We start from the raw sequence: 24,534 nt of genomic DNA, 5'->3' as shown, positions 1-24,534 counted from the left end.
TTATGGAGAATATGAATAATTTGTTCTTACATTGTCTTTCACAGTTTATATGCATATATGACGATAATGAGGCAGTCTATTGTGAAGAGGTGGTGAGAAAGATGCAGATCGCACATGTCTCAGTTTTCTCGGGGCCTGAAGAATTAACAGGTGTAAATCACAATGCATTAAGGTGACATGGATTAATCTTTCAGCTGGTAGAATTTGAAGCCCAGAGCCTTTAACTCATGAGTTCTGGATCTCATCTGTTTTCCAACCTTGCAAACACACCCAGACATGGAAAAAACGATGGATCGGAGGTGAGAATCACACAACAGATGAAAATAATTAGGCCCTACTTGGAGGACAGATTTAATGAGGACAGCTTTAATGGGCAGGCAAGGAAATCACTACAGTTTTAACATGGCTAAGTCAAATAACATCCAAAATACAAACAAAATAAAATGTATATCTGCGCTTAACATTATATACATTATATTATATATAATGTATATAATATAATGTATATAATTTATATTATATATAAATAATAATAATAATAATAATAATAATAATAATAATAATAATAATAATAATAATAATTAAGGCAAACGGGTGTCTTTATATTTAAATGAGTGTGTTTAAAGAAAATGATCTGCAACAAAAACAGGGGGGAAAGGCATATATGCCTTTTAATGTTTTTTTGATGATTATTTAAACCTATACTATAAATAATGGCAACAATTTACTTAGTACCAGGTATGGAAAATAAAATCTTTTACATTTTTTGTCAGATCAATGTTTTTATTATCTAATCATCTGCAGGAAACAAGAACCAAGACATGAATTACAAAACAAGAATTACAAGACAACAGGAAAAAAAATGAATTGGTAGGGCTACAGTGCAATTTCTTGTCCTCATTAAACCAAAAAAAATAAAAAATCTGTCATGAAGTGCTACAAACTGTTTCTGGACCTTAAATGATACACTAGAAAAATTCTCATTTTCAGTATGAAGTAAATGATTTGTTTTTTTTTCTCAATGAGCTAATTATTTTTCATTCAGGTTTTTTTTTGTATTTTTAATTTTGAGTCATAATTAAAAGCAAAAAAGAAAAAAAAAACTATTTTACATAGTAAGACATTTAAACAACAAATACGGTTTCTTGCTTAAACCCTGACGTCAGTGAATCTTGGCACTCAAATGCATAGAAAAGTTTGCTCGTTCTGAACAAATAAAAGATTTGAAGTGTTCGACTGCCCTAATGCACGTTACAGGAGACTGTGAAAGCTGTAAGATTTGCGTCAATGCCATATGTTCATTAAAAACCTGCTGTTCATTGGTAAGGGGTAAAAAAACAAAAAAAAGAATTTTTAAAAGGTCATTTTTGGAAACATTGCATAACACAGAAATCCACAAAATATCTCAAGTTACATCTAAGGCTGAGTTCGACTTCGGTAAAGAATTAAACAATGCAGTTGACCAGTTTGACAATTTAACAGTACATAACAAACAATTCGTCTATCAGAAAGTTGTCTTAACCAGAGCGAACATAATACATTTAGATGAAAATGTTCAGGTGGATGGTAGAAGAAGGGAGAGGTGGAGTGAAAAACTAGACACTCTTTGATGCTCTGTGATGGAGTCCCAAACTGTAGAGGTCTGTTTGTATTGCATACGAGAAGTCTTGGAATCAAATCTTTTGGAGCAGTCCGAGCTGAGGCATCCTCGCTGTGCCCGCTCACACATAATCTTTCAGCTGACAGCACAGATTTCCGTTCCTTAGTTTTAACAGCCAAGTCGATTCATGACTAGGTCTGGAACTTGAATGGTATTAGCTTAGTTTGTTAATTATTTCTTTTCGTGTTTTTTCTCCACTAATTATGGCTGAGCTGCAGAGAGTTAGAATACGTGCGTTCGAGACATTAGTCCTCTGAGATGACGTCTATGTCGTCCGCACTGCCCTGCTGAGTAGCAACTCTCCAGCGGTTCACATGCTGGTTGCCCTTTCTCTTCTGCTGCAGCTCAGGCGATTCCTCTTCCAGTTTCTGCCTCTTGTGCTTGGTTCTCCGGTTCTGAAACCATACCTTTACCTTTAAAAGACAGAAAAGAGACATCACATCATCACCATGTAGAAAACATTTCTTATAAACATCATCTTAGGTGATTTTTTTCTTGTGTTGACAGATTTGCTCACTACTTTTCATTCAATATGCCATCTTAAATATCGGCATGGCACCGAGGTGAATCATTTCTTCAGGTACCACATATTGTGTAATAGTCTGGAGAGGTGTAAAAGATGCTAAGGGTATAAACAGTAAACAGATATTTTTAAATATTTAATATTTTCCTCAAGCATTTCTTCACATTCACTTCTTTTTCACTTAAAGTGACATTCCTTTAATTGATTCCTGACGTTAGAAATACTGCTACTACGCATGTAAAGAATGTTCCTGACTGATGAGGTCATGCCTGATCCTGTTCACAAAGAGAGCTTTTAAACAAATGTTATGGCAGTCTGTAAAATGATACACGTTATCTGTATATGACATGGCCATTTTAACACATCGAGCGGAAATAATGAAACGAGTTGCTCTGGGAAAATAGTTCTTTTAAAAATGTATTACGTGTTAAAATACCCTTAAGCCAAGCTGACTCAACAAAAAACACTGAGCTGTTGCAGATGATCAGCAGCACTTGCGTCAACAAGCATGTGTGTGTGTGTGTGTGTGTGTGTGTGTGTGTGTGTGTGTGTGTGTGTGAGTGAGTGTGTGTGTTTGTGTAATGCGGATTGAGAAATCCAACCGTAAATGCATGTTGAATACATGTCTTGGCATTCTTTAGGCCCAACCCTAAGTAGGGTAGTGTAGGACAACTGACTTCCGTCCTGTGATGACATGATGTAGGCTTGAAGAAAGTGCGTGGATGAAAAATGTGTGTTTGCCACATCCTGCTGGCTCAGTGAAGTGGAATGTCTATGTGTGTCCATTTGTTTGTGTGTTTAGAAGCTGTTGATACGTTCTCTTTTCATCTCTCTTACCTGGGTCTCAGTAAGGCAGAGGCCATTGGCCAGCTGCTTGCGCTCAGCACCCACTACATAGTGGTTCTTTTCGAAAGCACGCTCCAGTCGCAGCAGCTGTGAGGGGGAGAAGGCCGTGCGAATGCGCTTGGGCTTGCGAGAGAATGGTCCATGCAGCAGCAGGTTTTCCGGGCTGCTGTCCTCACCTGTGCAAAAGAGCACGAGAGATGTACAGGATGAGAGATGTCTGCAAAGTACTGAAATGACTTTCTAGTTTTGTCGTTTATAAATAGCTGTGTTATATTCTCATCTATTTGTCTGCCATTTGTTAGCATGCATAATCAGATTACACTTGAAATCTAATAAAAGATTCTATCAATAATTAAGCTGATGTTTACCAAAGAAATACAATTTTCTTTAATTCTTTCTTTAATTAATATAATACAATTTTTATTATCATGCAATAATATTTTGCAGCCTATAATGAAATTAGATATGCAAAAGTAAGGTGGATTTCAAAACGGCTAATATTGGTGACCGGTGCTAACCAGATTCACTTGGGTAGCCCACAGTGAAGTGATTTTGTTTTACTGAAGGGGCGGCATTCAGATGTATTTTTCCATCATGCACCGTCACCCTGATTTTCATACAAATGCATGGCTGTAACGTCTCAATGTCGCATCCTAAGTAAATATCTTAGCATGAAAAGATGCAAAAACAATTGCTATGAATTTTGATAGGCAGTTAAGCAAATGTAAAACCCCCACATTTTGTCTCATTTCTTTCAACATAAGGCTATAGTAAAATGCGGTCATTATCAGTTCCGTGGGGTGTGTGACCTTCATCCCACCGCAGGCTGCATCTGGCAGACCAAGTCCATATGCCGTTTATTAAAAAACACACAGAAGAGGCGAAGCATTTTTCATAAACAAATGGATCTATAACTCAGTGATGGGATGTGTCAGCCTTGAAAAGAATATTCAGCAACAGCGCAACCGCAGGCACGCACAAACAAAGTTTGCCCCTTCGGAGCGGTTGAAGCTTTGGACAGTGCAGACCACTGAGGTGGCATATGATGAGCTATTGTTAATGAAAAACTAACCAAAATGTATCAGAGTGCAGGTGTGCACCAACAGATAACACATAATCAGCATACAAACCTTATGAATAGATGTTGTTACTTCAACCACATTGTTGGAAATTAGCTAGGCATACAAATAAGGCTAGTGTGTATTTAAATTTCATGATACCTGTCCACTTTCAAAGTTTTTGTTTTGTTGTTTTAATAAAGTAAAAGAAAATTAAGACACATTTTTTGGAGAAATTTTAAATGATTACATAAACATCTACATGAAGTAGATTCATTATTAATCACGGCTTCAATTAAGTTTCATTTAACTGTATTTATTCTTTGTGAATAATTCTACTGTGTGCATGCAACAATACAAGCGTTTTAATACACGGTAAATTCCTGAATTTAGCCATCAGAACAACTAATTGTAAGTTCTTGGTACAAAAGAGTCCTAATGACATCCACAGTCGGTGAAAAGTGGATTACCATGAAGCTGCTTAGGCTGGGACCATCTAAATCTGATGACAATAGATCTCAATTGACTCTTTCAGACAAGCATTAAGCCATCACAGGGAAGCAATTTCATTTCAAAGAGAATATTAATGATATATGCTCAGCAAATGTGCATGAGAAGACCTTGCAAATATTGAGCTGGTTTAGATCCACACAGAGATTAGTTTGTTTACAGAGCAGTTATAGTAAAAAAAAAAAAAAAAAAAAAAAAAAAAAAGGCTTACTGCATTTTGTGGAATGCTCTCAATAAGTCTGCGGAGCTCCTAACAAGATACGCACTTTACCTTACTGACGGGTTCATATTGTCTACTGCAGGAATGTTATTGACAGTTGTTTTCAGCTGCAGTGCTGAAAAAACCTTTGAACATCGGTGCTAAAGAGCAAGTAGCCAATGCCTGGCAGAGGGGGAAAAATGTAAACAGCCTCATGAGGTCAGAAGGTGTTGAAAAGTCATCCTTCTTCTACAATCTGAGAAGCGCTAGAAATATACACAGTGATTTACAATTTACAACAGTTGCTATTAAAGCTATACCCTAACACCTAAATACAGAACTTTACAGAATTGGTTATTGGCTATGCTTGTTCTCTATAGTATTCAGACTGGCATCGTCTCCCTGTGTGGCATCACCTTACGGTCTCCTTCGAGAGAGCTGGTGGAACATAGTGGCAGGTAGTGATGGAGATTCAGGCCTCCTGAAGAGCCGGCAGCCCCTCCGGGGGTTTGGGCTCAAACAGTCCCTGGCCTATCCATGGCAAGGATGCCCCCGCCATGAGGAAAAGGGAACCAGATGGCACCCAGATCAGCTTTACTAGCATTCCCTTGGCACAAACAAGCTTGGTCTTGTCAGTACTGCTCTCATTAAAGACAGGGAGAAGGGTGGCATACAGCGAGAAATAAAGACACACTGGATCATTTGGTCTGCAACTACAGTGCAACAGCCACCAATTCAGCCGTCCCTCCAGTTTGAATGCAGTTTAAATCTGAACCAAATTTAAAATACAGCCTGACTGCACATTATAGTACAAGTGGGAAGAAAAGACCTATTGTCAAAGTATTTTTAATAAAGAGAGGGCTCCATTAGAATTAACACTAAACACGACATTTTTAGAGTTTTAGAACTTTTTTTCCCAAATAAAACTGCTGCCTTTTCCTTGTAAAGTAAGTATTACAAAACAAAATCTTACTGGTTATTAGGTAAGAATTTATTTCAACACTTTTTTGTCAGTGTTCAAAAAAAAATAAAAAAAAAACCACTGAATTGTTTAATTTCATTTTATTAATAAAAAAAAAATAATAAATCCCAAAGCTGTTTTGTTTGTTTATCAATACAGAGTAACGTTACGCTAAGCTTCCTCAAATGTAGAAATCAATGTCAAAATTGTTTCATGCAGACATTAACTTCCCTTGTATTTTCGAGTTATATGATACTACAAGAGAAACGAATAATTGTGAATAGATATTGGTCTGTTTCTCTGGGTTAAAAAAAAAAAATCCACAGCGGTCTGCTAGATGCACCCATAACACAAAATCTCACATATGTACAACAGCAGGCTAGACATGGATCCTGTTTACATTGTGCTGCATGAAAGATCTAAGAACACAGACACATAGATTTTGCTAATTCAGGAAGTGCCTAAGTTAAAATCCTATATACACATTAGTGCTGACAAAAAAAAAAGTGACACTCATGATAGGTAATCCTTTCCCACTCAATCCCCTCGGCTATATTTAGCCTTGTCCAAACAGTGGTTTTCTAGGTTATTGGACACCATCAGTGAGTGGATCATCTCTATCCATAAACAAAGAGACTCTATCTGAGTCCCCGGATCTAAATAACAACGACAACAACCTCAGACTTCCACCAATTACTTGAGTCCTATGCCCTAGGGCCTTTGGCTGAGCCGAATGCGTCACCCAGCACACCTGATGTGGCTGAGCTTTCTCACTTTGCCTTGAAGCAAGGACAGCCATGTCAGACGCACCAGACCTATTGCTTTAACAAATTGACTTGTAAGCAAGACCACCCACAATCAGTTATAGTCAATAAATATTGTAATAAACACTGTAAAATCATCCGAATACACAGAACATTGGATCTGATTCGTCTCTGCGGTTTGTGTTAAATTTATGGATACGATCTCATGTTTTAGAGAATCGTTTTAACATCAAGCGTTTTATGCAAAATATTACTCTCACCTTCTTGCACTGAATTATTCATTGTACATGACAATTCAGCTGTGACTATTTCCTCATTTTAAAAAACGAGTCTATTAAAAAGTAACATTTTATATGTATTTATTATTTATTACTCTTCTACAATAACATTTAAAATAACATTTAAAGGTTTTTTGTGCATTTTTGAAAAGGGTTGTCTAGTTATTGACAAGCAGTTATAATCTTATATTATCTAGAATGATGAGAAATAAATCAAACATGGATAAGTCCTGTAGCAAAACCCATGATAAGGGAAGGGGTTCTGTTTTCCATGTTTGATCTATTTCACGCTTTACATGAATGAATGTTTGCATCCTGTAAGTAATCTTGTTAATGGAATCTTTTTTTTTAAATATTCCTTTAGCCTATTATATAGTTTATAGACTAACAGTGTCAAATCCTTAATCAATATTATTAATAATAATATTATTATTATTATTATTATTATTATTATTATATTATAATAATTACTAAATAGCAAAGTACATTTATTTTTTTTTACCTGGAATTATATATGACATTTAAAACATTTAAGAAAAAAATGATATCCTTAACACTTGTTTAATTGGTTGCTCATTGTTAGGTTTCAACTGGACCTTTATTTCTACTGTAATTTATTATTTTTTATGATTTCTTCTCTGTGGTGTTCTGTAACATAGATCATGTCCTTCTTGAACTATTTACATTATTTAGAAACGTTTTTTCGTGTATAATAGTAACTTTCGAAAAAATAACAACGATCATATGTTAAGAGAGCTGCAGATTTTTCTATACATTTGGTCATTTTTTTTTTTTAAGAACCAAATTGAACAGATTTTTGCACAGACCCATTTCCTGGGTGTGCAATCCTTCACATGCACGCGTGCGCGCGCACACACACACACACACACACACACTTAATTCACGTACTGAAGTGTTTTATTCTCCTCATGGGATGACACGTGGTCGTTTTGTACTACGCCTGGTCATTTTGTGAAAATAAAAAAAAAGAACAAGAATTTCTTTTAACACAATAACGCTTTTTATATATTATGCATGATGTGGGTTGGATTATGCTCCAGTTAATTTCGAGATTAGGATAAAAGGCGCTTGACTGGACGATAACATTTTGCGTGCGGTTCTGTGGCCTGTAGAGCAGATGCCTGAAATAACACACCTGTGGATGGTAAAAGATGCAAAATGGTTGCGAAATAAGAGTTTCAGGTTTTCAATATCAGGCTCGTATTCGTTTTCCTTCAGGTCAGGTGTGAACAGTGAAACCAAAAAAAAAAAAAAAAAAGCAAATGCGCCAGAGTTGTTTATTTTCCTGGATTAATACTCACCCTGAAAGCGGTGCCCAAGGTATCGGTTTCTGAGCACCCAGGGGTAGAAGTGCAGGCTGTCCCTCTGGTGTGGACTGAAGAAGGGCTGAGTGGGAATGGGCAGGTGCCGCAGTGCCAGCGCAGAGTTGGCCGAGTGGGAGCCCGTGTCCGGGAACATCATATCCGCGTTAACGTTCCCGTACAGAGTCCGAGCTGAGTTCTGGAAGCAGCTGCCGAAAGGAGCCGGATGCACAGATTCAGTGTAGCGCAGAGCTGTGGGCCGAATCGGTTCATCTCCAGCGCTGGAGGAGTTTGAGTCTTTTCCAACCAGAGATTCAATCGTGAAACACTTTTTGTGCTGGAACATTATTGTGCGACTGGTTACTGCTGAGATTACGGTTTAATACAAACTTATAGTAATAATAATAATAATAATAATAATAATAATAATAAATAATAATTATAATAAATACAACTATTTTCCTGAGCTTGTTCTCAATAAGCACAAACCAGATTCGGGAAAAAAAAAAAAGAAAAACCCCTATCAAATCTCCACAAAATGGTTTCTGAAAGTCATCAGAGTCTTTCTGCAATCCATAACTTCATGTGCTTCATTCCTCTCGGCTGGGAATGTGCAGGGTCCGGGATCGGGATGCAGCTGCACTCTGCCTTCGCAAAAGTCCAGATCCGGACACTTTTCTGAAATGGACCTGATCACCAATATCACCTAATGTTCATTCAAAACGCAGCTTTAGGACGCCGCGACTGCAACCGCTTCAGGTATAATAACCACACCGACTGACTGCTTCGTCTGACAGATCTGAACTCCAAGAGCGCGGAACACCTTGGTGCACTAATATGATCGATGATCAGACAGCTTTTGAGCTCCAGCCTGTCACTCAGTCACTCACTAACCTCAATACCTGCTCCCCGCACGGAGCGCTGAGCTGTAGTGCGCATGCGCGAAGGCAGCCCAGCGAACGCCGAGCGCACAGCCATTTTGTTCACGTTAAATCGTTCCGTGTCAAATAACAGAAAATAAACAGTGATAAATGTTCCCGTTTCAGATGATTCGTCGTTCCTTATCCGTGGAAATATAAGAAATCGCCTGTTGTTTGAGGAAACGTAGTTTCATGAGCAATATGTGCAGTGTGTGTGCGGGGGGGGGTCTGTCGGGGTCTGTCACATCCTAAATTATAGTCTCTATATATAGTCTATTATAATAAATGTAAAAGTTGCACATTTAAGTTTAGAAATTGGGCTTTATAATTAATGCGCTTGGAAGGCTTATAAAGAAACATTCCTTACAATAACCTATATTTCTATATGATTTCAATATGATTTTAGAATTAAATGCAAGCAAACATTTATTTATTTTTTTTACCGAATAGCACCATTTTTTTTTTAGAATGAAAAATTAAATTTAGATGTGAACTAAATGCTACAGACACCTCCCCCTTTTTTTTTTTGCTTATTACTAGTTTTTAATTTTTTTTAACCGGTTTAGTTGTCAAAATAATATCTGAATTATCAGAGTTAAATAAATGTACCTTCTAATAAAGAAATATATAAATAATAACAAATGGTTAAACAAATAGACTAATTATAGCCAACCACATTCACAATTCTTATTATTCTTATTCTTATTCTTATTCTTATTATTATTATTATTATTATTATTATTATTATTATTATTATATGTTGCCCTAGAAAAGATCATAATCATACATAGACAAAAAAATACACTGTTTTTCTTAAATATAAAATGTACTTTCAGATTTATTAGTTCAATACAGGTAATAAAAATAAATTGTTAATATAAACTAAATCAGAGCTGTGGTATATATAGCATAAAATCACCTCAAAGCATTAGTTTAAACGATTTTTGTAATTAAAAGTGATGTTTAATATCTGAATTGTGTTGCTCCATGTGTTGATTGCGAGTCTGCTTTGGCCTGTAGTCATAGTGAGGTTATAACGGCTGGGTGGAATTAGGAGGAAGTTCAGCATACGGAGTTTATGAACGCGTCTTAATGAAGCGGTTCCAGATCAAGGCGGACAGGGCCATTGATCTCTCAGCTCAGCGTGTCTCAAGTGCCTCTCCTTGTCTCATTTGTCAGTTACAATCGCTTGGAGTTGTTGAGGGAGGACGGAGGCTAATGGGCGAGATCAGAGTCCCGGAATCCCCGGACAGATGTCACCCCTTTCAGGACGAACAATCGCGGCTTATTCGGCGCACAAAAGCCCCCTGCTCGGGAAAGCCGTGTGAAGCACGCAGGCCACAGACCCTTCCGCTATAGCTCGGAAAAAAAGACCCTGGAAATCCTCCTCTCCTCCCTGCCCGCTCAGTCCTGCAGTATATAATTAATAGCTTTCTCTGGCCAATTCTGGCCCCTTTTGCCTCCGACTCAAATGGTCATTAACATCTATTAATTTTGCCTCTGGCCATTGATTTCAGATTGGGCGCCGCTGAAAGGGTATAACAGTTGGAGTTTTTGTAAGATCTCCGGGTGTGAAGGCGAAAATGTGATTATTGTTCCTCTGCCTGCTACTAACTAGAGTTAAGCTTCCTTTGGAAATCCCGAAGCCCAATGTTGGCTCTTTTACTGGTAGCCCACTTAAGAGGAGATGAAGCGCCATCCATTCTTATAAACTTTATAGCGTTGAACAAACTCTGAAAGTGGGAAAATAATCCGAGACTGAAGCAATTTCTCAAAGTACTATAGAGAGAATCTGAATCTGGACTGCTGAATTAAGCAATTAAAAACAGTTGCACGAGAGCAGATCATGTCACTGAACTGTGAATTTCCGAACTTGAAAAAGACCATGCATGCAATCGAATTTTTAATAACAATAATAATAATAATCATTTACTGTTTTACTGAAATATCAGAAACACACAAACTCGTGTTTATAATATAAAAGTTTAAAATGTTCATTTTTGGTATATTTAGTGGTATTGTTTAGTATTGTAATAAAAAATATATATAATAATACATATATAAAATATAATAATAATTTCGATGTAGATCAATTATATGCATCATGATTAACACAATGTATTTCAACTAAAAGGATTTATTCTTAGTAATCACGTATCTCAGACCCAATCTGTAATACTGTCTATGAAATATTGTTCTGTTTGCTCTTGATAGAACCATTTTGGGTTCACATACAAATCACATACCTTCGTTTCACAGCTTTTAACTCATATAAATGATCGCATAGTTTCATGACAGTTAGTCTGATTTGATTGTGTGAATTTGGGTGCTGAGGCTGAAAACTGTTTCTCTCTCATAAACACTGCCCTCTAGTGGATGTGCAGGATGAAGGAATAGGGGCAGTTTCTTAGCTGGTTTCTATTTAATCTGAAGCTCCAGCAGATCACCAGCAGGTCTGCAGTCATCACTGAGCTACAAAACAACACAAACGCACAAGTAACAGCTGTTCACTATTAATGAGTGCATATATCGTGTAAAACCCATTCTAAAAAGCTTAACAAAGAATTGTGTTGTAGATATTAATTTTTTCTATTATAGTCTGTATAAAAAATACTTTTATATATATATATATATATATATTTCAATATTTTGGCCAAACGCACATTATATTATGCTGATTGTGTAGCTACTACTACTACTACTAATAATAATAATAATAATAATAATAATAATAATAATAATAATAATAATAATTGCAACAAATGATTTATTTAATCTCAAGAAAAACACGCAAACAGGCAAATGCAACATTCGGAAAAGAATATTAATAAAATGCTAACAATAAAACACAAAATTCAACAATGGATGAAACGTCAAGCACGAGCTGAAACAATAATTATTAAAAAAAAAGAAGAAAAAGAATACAATTTCATTTTCATCATTAATTAAAAGCGCTCTAAACAGGTTTTTTATATATATATATATATATATATATATATATATATATATATATATATATATATATATATATATATATATATATATATATATATATATATATAAACAGTACTGGTTATAAAGCCACATAGTGACATGATGCCTTGATTTCTTGTTTAACAAGAACGCTAAGAGATTCCCATATGTTTCCGTGTTCATGTTTCAGGAGCTTCATCACTGTCCACAGACTTGAGCTCTCCATCTCCTCCAGTGAACGTCTCCTGCTTTAAGTCAGTGCACTCCTCCTTCACTTGTTCTCCGAGCTCTCGACTCTTCCTCCATTTGGTCCTCCTGTTCTGAAACCATACTTTCACCTGGGTTTCGGTGAGCCGCAGTGCCGAGGCGAGCAGCACTTTCTCCGAGCCGGTCATGTAGCGCTGCTTTGCGAAAACCTCCTCCAGCTTGTGGAGCTGCTCCGCGCTGAACACCGTGCGGATCCGCCTGCACGTCTTCAGGCTGAAATCTCCGGTGTATGTGAAATCAGATGTCCGGTGTCCTAAACACAGTAATGAACGACCTCAATCTCATTAGGAGTTCAGGGATAATTGATCAAATCTCACATGCAGGTTATTGAAATGTAAGTTTATAGTAGATATAATAATACAATCTGATTTTGTTCTTACCATCAGGAAGTCGCCTCTCCGTGTGTCTGTACGCAGCGTTCTGGCGGTGGTGGTATACGTGAGGAGCGTAAACGCACGCCGATCCGAAGGCACCGACGAAAGGCCTGGTCGTGAAGGTTGGAAATAAAGCTCCACGCATGATCACTTTGGGTTGTGTGTAAGCCTCGGGGATGTCCGCCGTGGGCTTGCGGTGTCCCGATGAGAGGATATAATCGATGCTGAAGGTGTTCGCTGGCGCTCTCAGTGGAAAACGTGGCGTTCCTCTGCAACACGTCGTGTCCATGTTGCGCGTCGACGAGCTCAGTGCGGAATGAAGGAAGGGCGGAAAAGCGCTCGCGCTTTTAAACGCGAGCATCGGCGAGTTTCGCTGCCATTCAGCACACCGGAGTTTTAAAGGGATTACGCCTGTTTTGAAAAGATCATCTCCTAACACATCTACTTGTATTTGCTTTAAAAAAAATATATGTGCATGTGGATTTTGAACGAATTGGGAATCCCGTGCTGGGATACACACTGGCGAGCGCGTGACGAGTTTAGCACCATTCAGCTTTTAAAACACACCTGATCACACGGATAGTCGAAGTCATAACCGGTGTGAAAAGTTATGCAGCTTTTTTTTTTTTTTGCGGTTTGGTGATTAGTCTATTAAAGTAAATTTCACGGTCTATTTGCATACATTAATCTAATAGTTTAGAAAATATTTACACACTCAGTTATTATAAAGTTCAAGAGGTGTGTCTGCTTTAAGTATTTGCATAACAGGCAATTTTTTTTTTGGTCATTACAGGACATGTCGCAACGCTTTTTTGTGCATTCTAGCTGACAAAATGGCTTATAGCTCATAAAATCTTCTTTCACAAGGAACTAAACTTGTCATAAGTAACTCGATGATGAACAGTAGAACCTTTTACTCAAATAAGTCAAAAATGCGTCACAAAAACATACTGAAATCTTTAAGCAGAGGTGGGTTTGATGTTTTTCCTTTTCTGCAGCCCACAGACATAACAGGTGACAAATGAAAGAAAACTCCTGGATAAACCACATGGTGAGATATAACATCTATTCATTTGAAGTGTTTGCTTCATCATGGGCAGGGTTTTAGTAGATCAAGAAGCAGAAATACACCCAGAATCGACATTATAGTCCATTGCAGGGCACCAGAAACATTTAGACAATTCACCTATCAGCAAGGCTTTGGGATGTCTGGGGATCCGAGAAACCTGAGGAAACACATAACCTGTGTGATTGCAAGGAGAACATGCACAGAAACTTTGCATAGACATGGACATTTAAGCAATCAACACAGAAAAATGTTTATCTATATTTTGGATGGCATAAAATGACTAAAGAATCAAGTGACTCAGATAAAGGGCGGTAGCTTCAGACCAGCAATGTCTATTATAAGACTAATATTTCAGGTGTCTTGTTTAGATCTGCATTAATATAACAAATAGGATTTTGCCATAAGCACACATAGGTGCTTATGTATTATTGTGACATGTAACAACACCAAAAAAGAGGAGCACCTGTTCTTCAGGTAAATGCAGTTAATGCCATGAACGATCAAACTGTCAGCAGGAAAAATCTCCACAAATTGGCAGGGAGATGTAGCAATACATAAACCCCTCATTACAATGATGAACACATATTTGACAGTTGAGTGGAAAATGTATGTGGTCAGATAGTTTGTTCCATATCTCAATAAGTGGGCGAGTACATCTGTGGTGCATTTTGCTGGCATAGACTGGAGACATTTTGGGGGGGTAGAGGGGTCAGATAATGAACGTTTCTATCCTGTCCCCATGAGGGCTCACTGAATGGATAGATGAATATGAAAATGATGCAAATTATAAGGAATTGGATTTACAGTTTGTCAGATCTTAGCCCCACTGAACACAAATGATTTTGGAGCAAGGTCTCAAAATAATTTTGTAATAACAGAAAGAAAGAAAATCACCTTAAAAATGAAAACTAATACAAATACTTTTTGAAACGATGCAGTTATACTGGATTTCCAATCTGTATGATTAAATGCATTTGACTTTTAAAACAGCAGTACCTCATCCCCATTGCATTATAGTGGTGGACATGTTTAAAAAAAAATGTTTACACCCGAAATAGTCATGCATTTTCAAAATAATCGTGCAGAATCATTTTGAAACGAGTAGTTTTTAGACATTTTCATGTCAAACATCTTGTCCTGATCACTGTGTTAATACGGTTAGTTAGCTGTCCTTTATATACATTGCAATTTGTCTCTAAGTGGGTGTGCCAGCATGTATACACCGATCAGGCATAACATTATGACCATCTGCCTTCTATTTTGTTGGACCCCCTTTGCTGCCTGACCTATTAAGCATGAACATCATTAACTTCTTGAGCAAATTGAGCTACAGGAGCTCGTCTGTTGGATCACACAAGCCGGTCTTTGATCCCCACGCGCATTAATGAGCCTTGGCTGCACATGTCCCTGTCGCCGGTTCACCACTGTTTCTTCCTTGGACCAAAACTGGGAACAGCCCTTAAGAGCTAAAGTTTTGAAGATTCTCTAGCAGATTCGTCTAGTCATCACAATTTTTTTTTTTTCAGTCCTTTTTCCATTTTTCCTTCTTCAAACGCATTAACTTTAATAACAAAATGTCCACTTGCTGCCCAATAGATCGCACCTGCTAACAGCTGCCACGATGAAGAGATAGTGTTATAAGTTCATAACGTTATGCCGATGTGGTGCATGTATAGGGCATTGATTTGATATTTCTGTGTTAACCAACTCTTCTTCAGTAGAACAAAAGGAAGCCAACAATCTGATTACAGATTGCAGCATTTAGTGGGTGCAAGGTTAGGTTCAGACATCATGTTAGCTTGTAACATGTAAAGCTGTGTAAATTAATACATTAAGTTAAAGTGGCAATATAACAGGAGACAGTGAGGAAAATTCACAGGTTATAGTAGTTTAAAAAGGTGCAGAAAGGCTTAATATGCCAATCGTCACCAACTGTATTTGTTAACTATCATATGACAGAAAAGATTTAGCTCCAGGTGGGGATTTGGCAAGTCACTCAACAAAAATAAGAATAAAAAAGTAAACACATCTTGTAATAATCCCATTTAATGCATGTTTGTAAGTGATTCATGCTCGCTCTTGTCAAAATGCTGTCAAACAACACTTTTTTAAAGTTCAAAAATGATATCTGACCCCCTCTCTGTCCCATTTACATCAAGCATGTTGCATCTTTATCTTTACTTAAGAGGTTGACTAGACTTTTAGACGTCTTTGGTAAAGAGAATGCATGCATGCTCCTGTCTCCTAATATTGTACCTTTCACTAGTTTAGACCTGCAGTGTCATTCATGACTTAATCTATCCCAAACCATCTAACTTCTAGACATGGGATTAAACCTGGTATAAAAAATAAGTAGACTGGACATTAAATATAAATATGACTAGTGCGCAAATGTCCTCAATGTACCCTTAACCCATTCAAAGTATTTCAAGATCCAGTCAGTCGTTCTGAATTGAACATTCACAAATAAAATGTTAATTACTGCACCATAAAACTGTCAAAAAATGTTCAACAGTTTAAAAATCAAAAGCTCATTATAGTAGTAACATTGCTGACATGTCCTCAATACCTGAAATGTGAGACAGTTCAGTTCTGTCCAAGTAAAACAGAGGCAGCTTCATAAAAGATTATCATAATACTGTCCAGTAGCAATAAATGCCTCAGTGTCGATTTATATTTCATTTTTTGGTGCTTCTGGTTTAAGAACCAGTTCATTTATGCAAAACTGTCCACACCAGTGACCATATCGATGGAGAAATGTCATAATAATGGCACGGAGCATCGGCAGGCCTGGAGTGTTAGCTGAACTGGCACCAGGGCGTTTGGCTGATGTCACACTCCAGCATGGTGGTGATGATGGTGCAGGGGGCGCCACTGATCATTAGCTCCTGTTGAGACTCCACCTTGTAGCGCAGGTTGGTCAGACCACCCTCTGGGTCGATTTTAAATTGTTCCTGCCCAAAAAAAAATTATTACTATATTATTATTATTATCAATAATAACAAAATGTAATCTGGAACCCCTGTATTAAATAATAGTAACTGCAAATTCAGATGAATGTTTCGGTATAACAATAAATACTTTAAATACAAACAACCTCTTTGTATTTAGAGCTTATTGCTTTAGCTACAATTACTTTTCTTTTAAAAGTAAGTAAATAAAAACTTGGCACAAAGGGTAGCATTGGCACAAACCGTGGCATAATCTCAATCTCCAGGGTTCTATGCATGACTGTGTGGGGTTACACCGTTCACCCCCCCAAAAAAAATCCAAAACTTGGCAACCTTTAAATTGCCCCTCTACTGAATATGCATGCATGGTGGCACATCTATGATACATTTCTATATCACTCTGTGTTGCCAGGACAGAAAACACATACAAAAGTATAAAGATTTGTGTTCCTTGATTCATGTTAAGTAGGCTATTAATTGTAGACAGTGAGATGAGGTACGGCTGAACTTCTCTAACACTGTTTATGACAAGAGAACGAGATTTCAGGTATTGCAGGTACCTGGTTTTCCTTTACAGGATGCTGCCACCTCCTGGTTAGGCCAGGTATTTCTAGTAATGGAGTTGTGGAATATAGGTGCATGTGCAGTCGGCTGTCACGTTTAAAAACTCCTGCGTACAGTGGGGCAAAAAAGTATTTAGTCAGCCACCAATTGTTCAAGTTCTCCCAATTAAAAAGATAAGAGAGGCCTGTAATTTTCATCATAGGTACACTTCAACTATGAGAGACAAAATGAGAAAAGAAAATCCCAAAAATCACGTCTGATTTTTTAAGAATTTATTTGCAAATTATGGTGAAAATTTTGTATTTGGTCACCTACAACAAAGCAAGATATCTGGCTCTTACAGACCTGTAACAAATTTAAGAGGCTCCTCTGTCCTCCACTTGTTACCTGTATAAATGGCACCTGTTTGAACTTGTTAACAGTATAAAAGACACCTGTCCACAACCTCAAACAGTCAGACTCCAAACTCCACTATGGCCAAGACCAAAGAGCTTTCAAAGGACACCAGAAACAAAATTGTAGACCTGCAACACTCTACACTGCCACGGACTCAAATCCTGCAGTGCCAGCCGTGTCCCCCTGCTTAAGCCAGTACATGTCCGGGCCCATCTAAAGTTTGCTAAAGAGCATTCGGATGATCCAGAAGAGGATTGGGAGAATGTCATATGGTCAGATGAAACCAAAATAGAACTTTTTGGTGAAAACTCAACTTGTCGTGTTTGGAGGAGAAAGAATGCTGAGTTGCATCCAAAAAACACCATACCTACTGTGAAGCATGGGGGTGGAAACATCATATTTTGAGGATGGTTTTCTGCCAAGAGACCAGGACGACTGATCCGTGTAAAGGAAAGAATGAATGGGGCCATGTATCGTGAGATTTTGAGTGAAAACCTTCTTTCATCAGCAAGGGCATTGAAGATGAAACGTGGCTGGGTCTTTCAGCATGACAATGATCCCAAACACACCGCCCAGGCAACGAAGGAGTGGCTTTATAAGAAGAATTGCAAGGTCCAGGAGTGGTCTAGCCAGTCTCCAGATCTCAACCCCATAGAAAATATTTGGAGGGAGTTGAAAATCCGTGTTGCCCAGCGACAGCCCCAAGTGTACCTATGATGAAAATTACAGGCCTCTCTCATCTTTTTAAGTGGGAGAACTTGCACAATTGGTGGCTGACTAAATACTTTTTTTGTCCCACTGTCTGCTTGATTCAGATTAAGTGAAGCGTGACACCGATATCACTTATTTGTACCTGTTTTTGTGCCGCTATCCTCTTTTGGTCTCTCTTCCTCCAGGCCGGGTCGTGAATGTGCCTGAACGTTTTGTACCCTGTAGTTATTCCTTTTGGCCTGAACAGCTGTGTGAAGATTTAAACAGCAAATCATTGCACATGTAATGCTAGACAACATTTTATCAGAAAACTTGTGAAGTCTCGTGCTTAGCTACCTGCAGTTCAGCTGTTCGAAGTCTTCTGAAGAACTCATCGTCTTCTCTTCCCCAACCCCAGAACCGATTGGACATTCCATTGCACTAGAGTAAAATTACCAGCATGTTGATTTAGACACACTTGTCATCTATGCATAGACCAAACAATAATAATGATCAGATAATAGGGGTGTAATGGTACACGTATTCGTACAGAAATGTTTCAGTGCAGGAACATAGTTAAAATCTGTGCTCCCTCAGGAATGTATTAAGTGGTGGATCGCAATTTGTTTGGTCTCCACCTCACACTTTAAGTGAATTTTTTAATTATTAAACTTAAAAAACATACACAACAATGCCAGGGGTGGAACAAAAAAGAAACTAGAGTTAGCTCAGTGTCACCGTGGCTACTCACGCCGTACCGGAAATAAGATTTGTTTTGCACATGCATGAAAATGCTAAAGAATCCATAGCGCTAGCATTAACTGCTAACCAGGAAGTGGCTAGCGGCTAAGGTATTCTTTAGCGTTTTCTGTCCAGCTTCAAGAATTTCTTTTAAAAGAAAAAAATCCTGACAATTTCACATATGGAAGGAGAGAATGAATGAAAGATCAAAAAAATTAAGACATTTGTTATAGTATGCTAAAATAAATAGAACAGTTAAGTAGATCATATCTTTAAACACACATCTGTATTACCCAAATGGGGTCTAACAAATATGAACTATTTATTTAATTTCATTTTATCAACTCAAATTGTGGCAACTGAATTGATTACTCAATTGAATTAATATAATAAAAAAGAAGAATATTGCATTCATTCGAATTTATTCTATTTTACTTTTAAAGTTATTATTATTCTATTTAAACAAAAAAAAAAAGATTATATATATATCACACACACACAAATATATATATAAATATATATATAAATAAAATAGAATAAATTATTAGTATTATATATACTGTACAAGCAGGGATTTTATTTAAAATTGCTTTAAAAAAAAATTAGTGCTCAAATGTTGATCACAAATGTTAATAATGATAAACTGCGCTAATAAAAATTTATGAATTTTGTGTACCGTTACACCCCTCAGATAATGATTTCTTACCATTTTATAGTGTTTCTTGGTAAGCAACAGAATCCCTCCTACATATGTTTTATAGTGATACAGCGGATGAAGCTCTGGTGAAGCTACATGGAAGGGCCCCTCCTCTGGGAATCCATAGTCTAGAGCTTCATTCTGAGGCAGCAAGTCTACATCATGCATCGCTATATAGTCTGTATCGTTTCCACTCTCCATGTAGCCAACGTTGATGAGAGAGGCTCTGTTGAAGCTGATACACAAGATATGGCAGAGATCCCAACAATAATAAAAAATTAAGGGAGGATGCTTCCAGCAGAAAATTCATAGCTAACAGCAGCAAATTACACCATTTTTCAGCCAAAAAAAAAAAAAATGCAATGTCTTTTTGAGTCCTACAGGCTAATGCAAGTGCTACTTAATAATTGTTAGAACTGAACACTATCTGTCCAATCACCAGGCTGAGGTTTGTGAATTTGCATGTTGAAATTCAGCTGCATAAAAAGCTGCCACTAATAGTAAGAATCCACCACCAAAATCAAAATGTGGCACTTTCACTTCTCCTATCAGCAAACTGGCTTTTCTGATGAGTGGAATTTGCCCACTGCTCTGGCCAAGAGAAAAGAAGAACAAAGTTTTCCAGTGTTTTCTACAAACTGTAAATGCAACAGCTATACTATGGATATACGCACCTTATTAGGGAGTTTCCAATGACTCATCCCAGCAAATGGGCTACTTTGAGCTCACAAAATTGCCTTTATGTTAAGTTTACCCGTGGTCTATGAGAAGGTATGTGTACCTAATAAACTGGCAACCTTGTAAACAAATTTCAGTATTCCAACAACCTTTTATGTGCAACACTTCAACCAATCACTTCAACACTCACCGAAAATGATCCACCTGGTTAACGACAAGAATCTTGTGCCGTATTTTCTTCTTGTTAAGGAACGCGTGCATGTACGGCACAAAAACAAGAAGTTCCTCAAAACGCTCCCTGAAGGGAACGATGACAGCCATTTTGTGCGGCCCCCATGAGGAGTCATCAACATGTGAGGTCTGTCTCTCTAAAGGACATGGCTGATAAGGTGGACGATCAGCCAGCATTTCCTGGTTGAGATCCGCTGAACAGCTCAGCTGTAGCCAAAGAAGAGAACCGAGGGCCAGCACCATGCAGAGAACAAACAACTTCAGCACCGTGCACTTTTTCCATAGAAATCTGAGGAAGAGCAAAAGAGACTGGACTGTAAAAGACAAAACCAAACTTGTCCCTTTGAAGATCAATCAGCAAGAACACTACGCAAAATGGGGTTAGTTGTAGCGATGCTTTGATCCACTACAGTTTCATATAGCGGTTGATATTGCGTGAAAAACACTGACTCATCCACTGTACATGTGCATGATGTTGTACCAACTGAGCCAACAAAATACACTGAATACAGCTTATCTTAAAAGCCCGAATGCTGTTAAGCCACTAAGACATAAAACACACAAAGCACACAAGAGAACTTTAATATCTAACCAATATCGAATGTGAACAAGCGCTCAGATATTGGAAACATCTTCGAAAACTGTAAAGTATAAGAGCATCCCTTATAATCAGAGCGTCCCTTATTAGCAGTTGCTCCAGAATGTGGTTTAGATTTCAACCTAATAAGGGTTACACAATATGTTTGCTCATTTAATTCATAACATGTATCCTTCCAGGACTGCTAATCCAGAAAATGTGTGCGCACGTGCAAATTCAACCTTCTATTAAACAAAAAATAATAATTATGGCATGCGAAGAGCATCCAGATTACGTTCCCCCAGATGTAAAATCGAAATCATCTTCCACTTCTATATATATAATAATTTCAAAAAACACACACAATCCACCATAGAGCCATTAACACCGCAGGAAAAAACACCAAAGCTTTAATGTTTTTATTGATGATCACAATTTAAAAAATATATATTCACATATACTATTTTGTTTATATTATGCAGCCCTAAATCACTTGACTGCTGTGCAAATAATGCCATAATCTCTTACAATACACGTGTAAAAGATCATTCATATGAGCATTGTTTGGTTAATGCATAACTGAATAGTTGTGCAGGCAAACACATCTTATTAACGCTTGCTTAAAAGAAAAAAAACAAGAAATCAAGCAATCATTTTCCTTTAAGTCTTGAGCAAGCACACACACAGGTACTATATATATGAGATACTACTCACAGCACATCTCCATGATGATCACGCTTTTGCTTTTCATTTCTTGGAATGTTTAGGAATGAAGAAAAAAATAGGGGGGAAAAACACACAGCTGGGTGCCTGTGTGCAGTCTGATATCATCAGATTTAACCTCTAATAGCTTTTAAATAAGCTCCTGATGAAAACTACTTACAGCTGGGAAATTGACTGTCCTTACCTTCTGTCCTCTTTAAAGTAGAGCACTGGTTTTCTCCTGGAAGAATACATCATCTTGGTACTAACAAAAGCGTCACTTGTGTTTAGAATATTTATTTCTCTTTTTTATACCAGTAGTGATCGGACACACAAACCGCACTATTGTGATCTCGAGCTAAACAACTGGCTACATTCTAACCCCAGCTCTCTTCCACATCCCCCGTTTCATCCACACCGACTCCTCGGTTACGTGGTAAACGACAAAACAGCATGTTTGTTCTTTATATTTGCGGATGCTGGTGTTTTTCGTAATAAAGTACAATATTTATCCACTCTTTCTCTCTCGCCACTAAGCCGCAAGGTTTTATAGCTGGCTGAAAACAGCAAGTCCCGACACGTATACGCACCGCTAACCGGCCATAAAGTCGTAACGATCAAGTCATCTGCGTTGTTTAGAAACGAAATGAGACAAAGTGTCACTTCTTATAGTACTAGTCACCAAATAAGAGCCATCGCGGTCAGTTTTGTATCGCGTCAAATTCGTGTACAAGAGCGTAACTTGACACCGTGCGGAAAAAAAGGGAAAAAAAATCACACGCTGGCTATTTTCACTGGGTGCAACCGCTAAAGAATCTGCAAGGAAACAACGTGACTAGAAAGAACGTTCCGACGCACACTGTTTCATTTCAAAGACAGTAAACATTAGTTTCTTCGCAACAGTTAAAAGTAATAATAATTTGATGTGTTTTATAATTTTAAACGCATTTTAAGCATTGCAATGGCCCTACTTCCGTTTTTTAAGCGCTATTGTAAGAATAAGATATCAAAGAAAATAGTAAGATGTCAAAGAAAGCCATTTACATTACATCTATATTTTCTTTACATTTATATGCATTTTATTTCTTTATTTCTTTATTTTACTTTTTTGGATTATATATTGGGAAAGCGTTAAATTATTGAAATTATTTTAAATTATTTATTATTATTATTAGTTTTAGTTTATTTATAATATATATTATATATATATTATTATTTATTTATTTATTTATTTATTTTACAAAGGCAAACACTGGCACAGAATGACAAAGAACCTGCCCAGGTGGTTATCCCAGGCTCAAATGATCATAATTACAAATGGTGCTAGTCTGCTATTTCATACTCCATCACCTAGAGGAAAAGAGCATCACCTGATTACCTTGTGAATTCCACAATGTCATGAGAAATTGAACTTCCTAGAACAGTGTTGATCTCCTGACAGTGACAACATTGACTTAATAACCCAGTGACACCCAGGTATTGGCAGCACAAACTTCCTGGAGGTGCACATGCCCATGAAGGTGAGACATTTCTTATGTCAAAGTAAGCTTCCATCCTGTCTTAAAAACTCTTCAAAGCACCTGCATGATTATAAGTTAAGTTCTTTAACATGGCACAGTGTGTAAGTGGGTGACAGTGCACCAGAAAACAGTTTTCCAATTTGCTTTTATCCAGAGATGATGGTCATTTTCCACCCAGAAAGGATGCAGCGATTCTGGATCATGTTCTCGTATGCCTTATTTTTATGTTCGAGATTTTACCAGCATTTGTGCATGACATAGCAAACTGGGTTTGCAGATAATGATTTCCATACTGTAAATGATGAGATATTCAACTGTTTTGCAATTGTATGTTAACATTATTCTTAAATTGTTCCACAATTTGTGGACACGGATTGGTGAAGTGCTTTTTTGGCTGAATCTTTACTTCTGAGAGACTCTACCACTCTAAGACTTTTGTTGCCCCATCCCAGCTTTTTTGAGCTATGCTGCAGCCATCAAATTCAAAAGTTCCCCTTTTCCCCTGAAATGGTACATTTTCCTCAGTTTGAACATTTTATATGTTTTTTGTTTTATTGTGAATAAAATTATTGAACTTTTCAAACCATTGTATATTGTTTTTATTTACATTTTACAGCGTTTTTGGAATTTGAGTTGTATTTACTAAAACCATTCAATGAAATTCCCAAGGATGTTTGTAAATAAAAAAAATTAAATTCCATACAATATTAATTTTAATAAATATTTTAATTTGCTTCTATTACAGCCTACTTGTATTTATTTTAAATATAATTTTTAATGGAATTATGCAAAATTTTCTTATAGCTTTACATTTACTAACATGTATATACAGGTGCATCTCAATGAATTAGAATATTATTAAAACATCGATTTATTTTAGCAATTCAATTTAAAAAAGTGAAACTATCTATATATTATATAGATTCATCACACACAAACTGATATATTTCAAGTATATATTTATTTTAATTTTGAATATTTTTGGCTCACATTTAACAAAAAAACAACTAATCTCAAAAAATTTGAATACTTAATAAGACCAAAAAAAAAAAGTTCATTTACT

General features: G+C 37.0%; 3 protein-coding genes across 4 annotated transcripts; all 3 read right to left on the bottom strand.

Annotated features, from left to right (window-relative positions):
• Positions 1 to 346: 346 nt before the first annotated feature.
• On the bottom strand, positions 347 to 9,039 carry LOC310736497 (homeobox protein EMX1-like). Its single transcript, XM_083560028.1, has 3 exons — positions 8,122 to 9,039; positions 3,021 to 3,205; positions 347 to 2,073 (listed from the first exon to the last, which is right to left on the bottom strand). The coding sequence occupies exons 1-3, from the start codon at positions 8,465 to 8,467 to the stop codon at positions 1,906 to 1,908; spliced, it is 699 nt and encodes a 232-aa protein (XP_083416154.1). The 5' UTR covers positions 8,468 to 9,039; the 3' UTR covers positions 347 to 1,905.
• A 3,050-nt stretch (positions 9,040 to 12,089) lies between these two features.
• Positions 12,090 to 13,126, bottom strand: emx3 (empty spiracles homeobox 3). The gene is made up of 2 exons (XM_083559934.1): positions 12,662 to 13,126; positions 12,090 to 12,534 (listed from the first exon to the last, which is right to left on the bottom strand). Exons 1-2 carry the CDS (start codon positions 13,014 to 13,016, stop codon positions 12,194 to 12,196), a joined length of 696 nt encoding a protein of 231 aa, XP_083416060.1. The 5' UTR covers positions 13,017 to 13,126; the 3' UTR covers positions 12,090 to 12,193.
• Positions 13,127 to 15,754: 2,628 nt separating this feature from the next.
• Positions 15,755 to 22,769, bottom strand: b4galt7 (xylosylprotein beta 1,4-galactosyltransferase, polypeptide 7 (galactosyltransferase I)). Of its 2 annotated transcripts, none has more exons than XM_083559932.1 (6): positions 22,157 to 22,769; positions 20,632 to 20,961; positions 19,773 to 19,998; positions 18,683 to 18,766; positions 18,489 to 18,593; positions 15,755 to 16,678 (listed from the first exon to the last, which is right to left on the bottom strand). In XM_083559932.1, the coding sequence occupies exons 1-6, from the start codon at positions 22,207 to 22,209 to the stop codon at positions 16,523 to 16,525; spliced, it is 954 nt and encodes a 317-aa protein (XP_083416058.1). In that variant the 5' UTR covers positions 22,210 to 22,769; the 3' UTR covers positions 15,755 to 16,522. The 2 variants fall into 2 exon arrangements, with proteins under 2 accessions (XP_083416058.1, XP_083416059.1); XM_083559933.1 differs by having other exon boundaries at positions 21,964 to 22,753.
• Between the last annotated feature and the right edge of the window lie 1,765 nt (positions 22,770 to 24,534).

This window comes from Silurus aristotelis (genome assembly GCF_946808225.1).
Source record: "Silurus aristotelis genome assembly, chromosome: 14".
In the NCBI taxonomy this organism is placed as follows: domain Eukaryota; kingdom Metazoa; phylum Chordata; class Actinopteri; order Siluriformes; family Siluridae; genus Silurus; species Silurus aristotelis.
This window is presented reverse-complemented; position numbering and strand designations above follow the sequence as displayed.